This window comes from Culex pipiens, chromosome 3, assembly GCF_016801865.2.
Source record: "Culex pipiens pallens isolate TS chromosome 3, TS_CPP_V2, whole genome shotgun sequence".
Lineage (NCBI taxonomy): Eukaryota > Metazoa > Arthropoda > Insecta > Diptera > Culicidae > Culex > Culex pipiens.
Genome location: NC_068939.1, coordinates 7511721 through 7521475, shown reverse-complemented (window position 1 = coordinate 7521475; position 9755 = coordinate 7511721). Strand labels below are relative to the sequence as shown.

The following is a 9755-nucleotide window of genomic DNA, read 5'->3' as shown; positions in this document are numbered from 1 at the left end:
GTTTAGAGGATTTTAGATAAAAATTTAGATTTTCAATCCAAAGTAGTTAGCAAATGAATATTTGGACTTAAATGAATAATTGAATAAGTTGGACTTATGAATAACACACAACTGTGCATTTATTCTAGAGTCAGATCCATACAGCGTCAGTGTTTATTTGGTCGAAGTGTACTAATTCATTGGCAGATCTGGTTCTAGTTGTAATGTACGACAAGACTACTGACGGACGTGACAGGACGAGGGCCCAGTTTAGAGGTTTCAACATCAACGATGTGCGGCTGGACCACCCTCCCAAAAAAAAAAAAAAAAAAAAAATTCTTCATATTACTAACTTGTTCTTTTTTAAAACGTCATTTGTCATTTTTCTTTATGAAAAAATCAAACATGTAATGTGAAGAATTCTTGCAAATTTGTTAATTAAATCCCCTCCCTTCTGCGATTTTTACTCATGAAAAATAAAAATGGCTTGCAAAATCCTATTCTTCTTTCAATTTAAGTCATTTTATTCTAAAATTAATCAATTTATTAAATAAGAAAGTTAGGATTGCATTGTTTTTCCATTCTACTCATTGTTCATAACAAAACTGTGACAATTTATAATGAAATTTGTTTATACATACCGATATTGAGCAATTCCAGACCAAAACAGGAATTTTCAGATACTTTTGTCTCGACTAATTTTTGTGTAACGGTCCTAACATGTTAAAAAAGACTCACGAAAAATGTAGGAGCAACTTTTCTAAAAAATATAAAAATCGTTTACTAAAACTGTTTTTTTGAAAAGTGCTCTAAACGTCAACATTGTCAAACTTATGGGAAATTGGACGAGCTTTCCGATAAAAATATTTTCGTGTCTGAAAAATCAAGTCTGTCATATAGAAAAAAAAAATATGCCAAAACCTCTGTTTTTTCCACAATTTATTTTTAAATTGAATTGAATTGAATTGGGTTTTTTTTAAAGGGTCCTATAAGCTATTGTGTTTTATATGTTTATAGGACCTACTCGAAAAAAAAACTGTTGATATGGAGACTTTTATTTAAAATTGTCTGGAGAATCGATTCCCAGGTTTTAAAAATTTTGACGTTTAGAGTATTTTTCAAAAAAAAAAAAAGGTTTAGTAAATACTATGAATACAAAGAGACGAGTTGTTCCTTTTAATTCCGCTATATATTATATAGCGGAATTAAAAGGAACAACTCGTCTCTTTGTATTCATAGTAATGCATTCTGCTAAAACGCTCAACCAAACCACAAGTTTAGTAAATGATTTTTATATTTTTTTAAAAGAGAGTTCTAGGGTTTTTTTTAATGGTCCTATGAATAAATTTTTTTTTGCTTTTTGAGTGTTTTTAGAACCGCCTTGAGTAAGGGGTACTCAAAAACACCCAAAAAGCAAAAAATGAAAATTTTGTTTATAGGACCTTTTAAAAAAAACTCTAGAGTTGCTCCATCCCACATTTTTCGACTTATAAACATATTTTTTTTTTATAAAAGTGGCTTGTTTTTTTCTTTCAGTGTATTTTTTACAGAAAGCTCGTATATTTTCCTACAAGTTTGTCTTTGACCACTTTTCGATACGATATACTGCCGCTTTAATCGAGTCCGTCCCATATGTAAAAACAGCAAGCCGAGAAAAAAGCATATCAAATTTGTCCCGCCCATAAGGCTACGTGTTAGAATTTCACGAAAAAGTGGATTTTCTCTGGTTTTCTAGAACAAAGTACTAAATTTTATTGGTTTTCCTGATAGTTTACATGATTTTGAACCGAACTGCATCATTACCTCAATATTGACGAAAGTACATATGGGACGGACTAGCTTCGAGCGGCAGTATAGGACCTTTAAAAAAAAAACTCTAGAGTTGCTCCATCCCACATTTTTCGACTTATGAACATATTTTTTTTTATAAAAGTGGCTTGTTTTTTTCTTTCAGTGTATTTTTTACAGAAAGCCCTACAAGTTTGTCTTTGACCACTTTTCGATACGATGCAACAAAATTTCGAAATAAAGAAATTCCAAAATACAAAAAAAAACAATTGAGAAATAAAAAAAACATTATTAATTGATCTTAAACTAAAAATAAAACAAATTTCAAAATTCTGAAGCCTAAAAACTCGAAATAAAAACTCTCAAATACATTAATTCCCAAACCTCGCTTACTTTTTCAAAAGTTCCTATGTACAAAATTGATTGTTTTGAAAATTACTCTTGAAATCCTAAATTCTTAATATATAAATTTCTTAAATTATTGAATTCGTAATTTTTTAAACTCTTTAGATCCAAAATTCTTAAATTCCTTAAAATTCTTTAATTTTAAAATTTTAAAATTCTTTAAGGCTGGAATTCTTTAAGTTTTAGATTCTTTAACTCTTAAATTGTTCAATTTTTATATTCCTAATTTTTTAGTTGAGCTGAGATTTTAAAAAAATATAAAAAAAAATAGAATTTTAGAGCTTAACAAAATTCTTAATTTTTTGATAAATTTTTGAATCTCGGATTTACTAAATTTAGATTTTTTATCTTGGATTTTTTGAAATTTAAAATTAATGAATATATTCTGATTTTTAAATTTTTTTGTTGAGATTTGGAATTTTTGAATGTTAATATTTTTGAGGTTTTTTTAGTGTTAGGCTTGATTTGAAAATCATTGAAAATATTTTTATTAGAGAGATTGCAATATTTTACAAAAAACATTTTTAACACTGAAAATCGGACCAGCTAAAATGGAGGCTAGGGACCATCCATAAACCACGTGGGCACTTTTTTGGAAATCTCAACCTCGCCCCTTCGTGGACAATTGCCAATACAAAAACAAACTTTTTTTATGAACCATGATCAAATCGCCATACCCCCCGCCCCTCCCCAAAGTGTCCACATGGTTACACAATTTTAATTTTTAAGGTTTAAGTGAACAACATATGTTCAGCAACCCTGGGCTTTGTCATAATGAGTGTCATAGGTTTGATGCTTGTTTGGCAAAGAGTATGATTTGATCCGATGTGGAATTAAAATCGAAGTTTTCAGTATATTGCTGAAGCTTCCATTTTTACACTTGGACACCACTTCATGCTGCGAGAACCCACTTTGGCGCAGTCTCAGGGCTTAATCGATGGCCGGTAAGCTGTCATCGAGACAAGGAGGTTCTCCGATAGTGGAAATATCACATTTGTACAATGAACCGCTACATATGTGATTTTCCCTATCTTAAAGTGGGTGTCAGGTTAGGATGCGGGTTTTTAAAAATTTAGTTTTCGTAGAATTTAGGATTTTAACTATAAATATCAACTTTTTATACTTTGCCTTTAGTTATTTAGGGGCAAAATTAGTAATAGTAAATTTAGTAATTCTGTCAGAATCGGTGATTTTCATTCGAGTAGCATAAAAACCATTCTGATTTGTCAAAATTTCCATAGAGTCTCGATCAATCAGTAGTGGAATGATATCGGACTAAATTCGTTGATCTGTTGAACTAACGGTTGTCGGATTATGATTGTATCGACCATTGTTGCGAATCGAGGATCTACTGGAATTCTGGCGATCAAATGGTCGTCTCTTTTTCAATTCAAGACTTGTAAAATATGAACTGTTATTATTTTTTTTTTTTTTGTTTTTTTTTTAAGGAAGTCAGACAGGTTTTACAAGAAACTTTTTTTTTGCTATTAATTAAAATGTCGGGGATTTGAGATAAGAGTAGCTTTCGGATAGCTTGCTTTAAATCTTGTATTCAATTCAAGTTAGGTAGTTATCCGTAAATGAAAATTAGGACTTATATGAATAATTGAACATTTTGGACTTATGAACAACACACAACTGTGCATTTATTCTAGAGTCAGATCCATACAGCGTCAGTGTTTATTTGGTCGAAGTGTACTAATTCATTGGCAGATCTGATTCTAGTTGTAATGTACGACAAGACTACTGACGGACGTGACAGGACGAGGGCCCAGTTTAGAAGTTTCAACATCAACGATGTGCGGCTGGATCACCCTCCCAAAAAAAAAAAAAAAAAAAAAAAAGTGAACGACATATGTTTAGCAATTGACTTATTTGACAGTATTTCAAAATATCTTAAATTGACTTATTTTTAACCTTAAATCAACCCAATCATCAAAGGGTAACATAAAAACGATTGAAAAATGATTTTAGAAAAAAAAATTAAAAAAGTTACTTAATCCATGGTTGATCCCTTTCTCATATTATTCCAGCCTTGAGTATTATATTGAACAGAATTCAAAAGCTGACGTAAAAACGTATCATTTTCATCGAAATATCTGTGATCAGGCCTCCAAACAGTGTATAAATAACACTTAAGTGCTTATAACTTTTGATAGGGTTGTCAGATCTTAGACGTTTTGGACTTCTTTCAATTATCTAACTAAAGATTGATCGCATGATAGATCCGGACAACGTTTTCATCAAAATATATGAGATCCTGCCTAAACAAAACCGGATAAATAATACCTAAGTGCTTATAACTTGTTTTGGGATCGTAGAAAAGGTCTTTTCAATAGACAGGTTTTCTTATAAAACCACCCTTTTAACAATCTTTCGGAATGTAATCAACTTTATTTTATTATTTAGATGGACGGATGGAAACTATTTTTATAATTAAAAAAGGCATTTTTTTCTACAAATTTTACCTAAATATGGTATAACTGGAAAACGGTGCCTGTCTTCCGTTTCCGTCGAGTGGACTGTATTTTCCGCGGCCTTTTTCCCGATTTTTCTTCCGCAGTCGGATCGAGTAAAAAAACGCGCGTCTTACTTTTTCGGTTACACGCTAAACTCTGTCCCTTTATTTTGAAGTAACTTTAGATACACGGAAAATAGAAAAAACAAATAAAAGTAATTACACAGAAGGTGTCAAACGTTTTCTCGCTCAGCGTACATCCTCCCCACGTTGAAATGCACGTCCGCGTTTCAATCCTCCTCGGTCGTCTCCTGGTCCAGCGGAAGCAGGCAAATCTCCGTCACGCCTCGCTTGCACTCCCCCTTCGCCGTTCGCAGTGTCACCACCCTGGTGATGTTGTCCTTGCCGGGATGCAGTGCGATGATTCGGCCGAGTTGCCACTGCATCGGCGGAGCGTTCTGGTCGTTGATCAGCACCAACGCGCCGGGTTGTATCTTGGTGATCTTGAACCACTTTTGGCGATTCTGCAGCTCCGGCAAGTACTCCGCAATCCACCTCTTCCAGAACTGCTGCTGCATTGCTTGCACGTGTTGCCAGCGGGACAGCGTCGACTGCTTCAGGTGGAAGTAGGACGGCTCGGGAATCGCGCGCATCTCTCGCCCGATCAAAAAGTGTGCTGGGGTCACTGCGGTCAGATCGTTCGGATCGTCGGAGCACGGCGTCAAGGGCCGCGAATTCAGCACGGCTTCGATTTGCACCAGCACGGTAGTCAGCTCTTCGAAGGTGAGTTTCTGGTTGCCGACGACTCGCTTCAGATGATGCTTAACAGATTTCACACCCGCTTCCCAGATCCCACCGAAGTGCGGGCTGCGTGGCGGGATGAAGCTCCAGGTGATTCCGTGGCTGCTGCAGAACTCCTCCACCTTCTCGATGTGCTGCTCCTCGGCGTACAACTTGGCCAGTCGCTCGAGCTCGGTCTCCGACCCAACGAAGTTCGTCGCGTTGTCGGAGTGCATTTTGTTCACCAGGCCTCGACGTCCAGTAAACCGCCGCAAGGCAGCGAGGAAGGCATCCGTCGTCAGACTCGAGACCAGTTCCAGGTGTATGGCTCGCGTGCTCATACACACGAAGAGGGACACGTACCCCTTCGTCATCATCGGCCTTCGTGCTGCGGTCAGCGACTTGATCAGGAACGGCCCTGCGAAATCGACACCGGTGTGGAAGAACGCAGGGGCTGGTTGGACTCGGTAGGACGGGAGGTCTCCCATCAGCTGGGCCGTCTTCATCGGGTTGACTCGGAAGCACGTCACGCACCCTCGAATCAACTTCCGGATTGTCGTCTTCACGTTCATCGGCCAAAAACGCTGACGAATCAGCGCGAGCAGGCCCTTCTGGCCTACGTGGAGGTTCTGTTTGTGTTCGTGGCGAATGAACGATTCTGTGACCGGGTGCTTGGCAGGCATCAGGATCTGGTGCCGGCTGTCGTACGGCACGAAAGCTTGCTTGATTCGACCGCCAACTCTCAGAAGGCCGTCGTCGGGATCAATGAACGGGTTCAGTCCTCGCAGGCGATGCGTGTGGTTTTCCTTCAACGCCAGCAGCTCGGCCTGGAACGTTTCCCGTTGCATCAGCCGCAGGGTCAACTTCAACGCCGCGTCGCGCTTTTCGCTCGACGGTTCTCCCTTTACCAGGACTTCTCTTCTCGTGATGATGTAGTTCGCAAACCGCACCACCAGGCTCATGCTGCGAAGTCGGCGGAAATCTCCGAGCTTGTCGAAGATCCGCAATCGATGAATAGGCGCCGCTAGCGCCAGACACTTCGTGGATCGCAATCCCGGGAGGTCCGCGCCGTCGAGAAGAGGGGGCTGCACTACCTCAATAGTGCGATTGTTCATCGACACCGGCCCGTCCTTCCAAATCACCCGTTGGAGCAGGTTCTGGGGCATCACCCCTCTCGAAATGAGGTCGGCAGGATTGTCATCCGTCGGAATGTAACCCCACCGGTACTTACTGGTCAGCTGCTGGATTTTCCTCACTCTGTTCGCCATAAACAGTTCCAGGTTCCCGGGCTTCTTCGCGATCCAGCTTAGCACCACTTGCGAGTCACACCACAAGTTCACCGAATCGAAGCAAACATCGACGACGTTTGTCAGCTTGTCAATCAGTTCAGCAAGAAGCAGCGCACCTTCGAGCTCGCCCTTTGGCGTGCTGATTTCTTTCGGGACGTTCTTGACCTTCTTCGGGAGGAGCTTGGACTTGCTGCAGATCAGCCGCATCGTGATCTCGCCGTCCGGGTAGATGTTGCGTGCGTACACGCTTGCGCCGTACGCATCGTCCGACGCGTCGGAATAACCGTGGAGTTCCACGCGTTCGGCTCTTTCGTCGTAGACCCACCGGGAGACCCGGAAGTCGTTCAGTGCTGGCAGCTGCTTCCGGAATCGACGCCACTCGTTGGCAACGTTCTCTGGAACGGGATCCAGCCAGCCGATGTTCTTCAAAGTGCCAACCTTCCGCAAGATCAGCTTCGCCGTTGTCACCACCGGACCAGCCAGGCCAAGTGGATCGAAGAATTTGGCAATTTCGCTGAGGATCTTCTGTCGCGTCAGCGGCTTCGTCTCCTCCTCGGGTGGCAGCACGCTGAAGGTGAACCAGTCCTGCGACGCGTTCCACGCCACACCCAGCGTCTTCACGACCGACTTTGCAGCCGCGTCTTTCAGGTCGAACGTCGTACCCCAGAGCTCCTCCGGGATATCTTCCAGAATGGCTGGATCGTTCGCGCACCATTTGTGCGCGTCGAAGCCGCCGGTGTTCAGCAGCTTGCGCAGTTCCCGACTCAGCAATCGGGCATCCTCCACACTCTGCGCTCCGCAGAGCCCGTCGTCCACGTAGAACGATTTCTTCAACGCTGCAGACGCCAACGGGAACTCTTTCACGCCGTCTTCTGCAAACTGGTTCAACGCCATCGTCGCGTGAAACGGTGATGAGGCCAGGCCGTAAGTCACCGTCTTCAGTTCAAACACCTTCAGCAGCTGCGACCGGTCGTCGCGCCACAGAATTCGCTGGTACGGCGTGTCTTCGGGGTGCAGCTCAATCTGGCGGAACATCTTCGGGATGTCGGTTGTGAAGACGTACCGGTAGCAGCGGAAGTTCAACAGGATCGACAGCAAGTCGTTCTGCACCGTTGGACCAACCTTCAGCGCGTCGTTAATGGACACTCCCGTCGTCGTTTTCGCTGAGCCGTCAAACACGACTCTCAACTTCGTTGTTGAACTGCTGGGCCGCAAGACGCAGTGGTGCGGCAGGTAGTACGAGGATCCAGGTGCGTCGGACGGACCGACCTCGACTTCTTTTATGTGGCAAAGCTGCTCGTACTCGTGGATGAACTTGGCGTACTCTCCTTTCAGATCGGGCTGTTGGTCCAGCCGCCGCTCAAGACTCAGGAAACGACGGATCGCCATGTCTCGTGAGTCGCCCAGGTCACTCTTCCGCTCGTTGAACGGCAGTCGAACGACAATTCTCCCGTCAGGCTTGCGGTTGTACGAGCTGCGGAAGTGTTCGAGGCACTCGTCAGCTGTCGAAGTCACCGGTCGTCGCAGGTCTTCAACTCCTTCGATCTCCCAAAACCGGTTCAGCAGCTTGTTCAGCTCTTCGTCCTCGTTCACGGTGCAGAACGTACGTGCGATTACGGGTATACATTCCGACATCACGCCACCAACCACCCAGCCGAGTTCGGTCTCGCTGAGTGACGGGAGGTTCGCCGCGAGTTTGACCCTTCCAGACTTCATGAGGTCCCAGAACACGCTAGCGCCGAGCAGCAAATCGACGCGACCTCTCTTGTTGAAGCTTGGATCGGCGAGTTCAACGTCGCGGGGCAGATCCCATCCAGCAACGTCGATCGTTTTCGTAGGCACGTCGCCGGTGATCTTCGGTGCTACCAGCAGCTCAAGCTCGGCAGTGAAGTTGCCAACTCGAGACTTCATCGTCGTTCGGACCATGTGGTTGATTCGCGTAGTCCCTCCGTTCAGCCCACTTACTTGGTAGTCTGCCCGCTCCTTCTTGATCGCCAACAGGTTGGCGCATCGCTCCGTGATGAAGTGGTTTTGTGAGCACGAGTCGATCAACGCCCGGCACAGATACGGGACGCTGTTTCCGCCGTAGACCAACACCACGGCCGTCGAGAGGAGTGTCTGTTTCGTGGGAGCTTCGGTTGTAGCGCAGAGCGTCAAACTCTGCGTCTGCGACGTTCCGGCCACGACTGGTGGCACCACTTGAGGTCGGGAGTCGGCATTCGCTTTCGGCGCATCCGCCGCCGCCGTGTTCGGAGCGGCCTCCGGCTTCTTGTCGGTGTGCAACATCGTGTGATGCCGCTTGCTGCACTGCTGACACGTGCGCGTCGACGTGCACGCAGCCGTACGGTGTCCCTTCTTGAGGCAGTTAAAGCACGAACCGCACTTCCTCAGGTGGTTGTACTTTTCGTTGACACTCTTCGCCTTGAACTGCTCGCACTTCTGCAGGTCGTGTTGCTGGTCGCACATCGTACACTTCTCGTCACTTGCAATCACCAGGGCCTTCGTCTGCTTAACCGAACGTTGCGGTTTCACTTTCTCAACGGGTTCACTACACTGCTCCACCAACTCCAGCACTCGACACTTCTCCTTAAGGAACGCCATCGTGGCCGCGTAGCTCGGCAACTCTCCGGCCCTTCGCAGCGACTCCCACGACTTCCGCGTATCCTTGTCCATTCGCGCCGCAATCAAGTTCAGCAGCATCTGCTCTCCCAAACCGCTCACTGGAAGCTGGAGGTTCTTCAAGGCTTCGGTGATCTCGATCAGTTTCCGGAACTCAAGGACGTTGTCGCGGGTGACCTTGGGCAGCGAGAACAAAGCATCGATATGCTTGTTGATAATCACTCGCTTATCCTCGTACGTCTCGACCAAGAGCGCCCACGCCGCCTCGTAATCGTTGTTGTTAATGATGTCCTGATCGATCACGCCTTCCGCCTTCCCAACCAACGAGTTCCGAAGGTGGTACAACTTCATCGACGGAGCCTCGCCTTGGTACTGGTCCATCACGCTCTTAAACATACACTTAAACGAGAACCAGTTCTCGTAAGTGCCGTCGAACT

General features: G+C 44.4%; 1 protein-coding gene across 1 annotated transcript; it reads right to left on the bottom strand.

Annotated features, from left to right (window-relative positions):
* Window positions 1–4920: 4920 nt before the first annotated feature.
* Window positions 4921–9699, bottom strand: LOC120426640 (uncharacterized). Its single transcript, XM_039591431.2, has one exon. It carries the CDS (start codon window positions 9697–9699, stop codon window positions 4921–4923), a length of 4779 nt encoding a protein of 1592 aa, XP_039447365.2.
* Window positions 9700–9755: the final 56 nt, after the last annotated feature.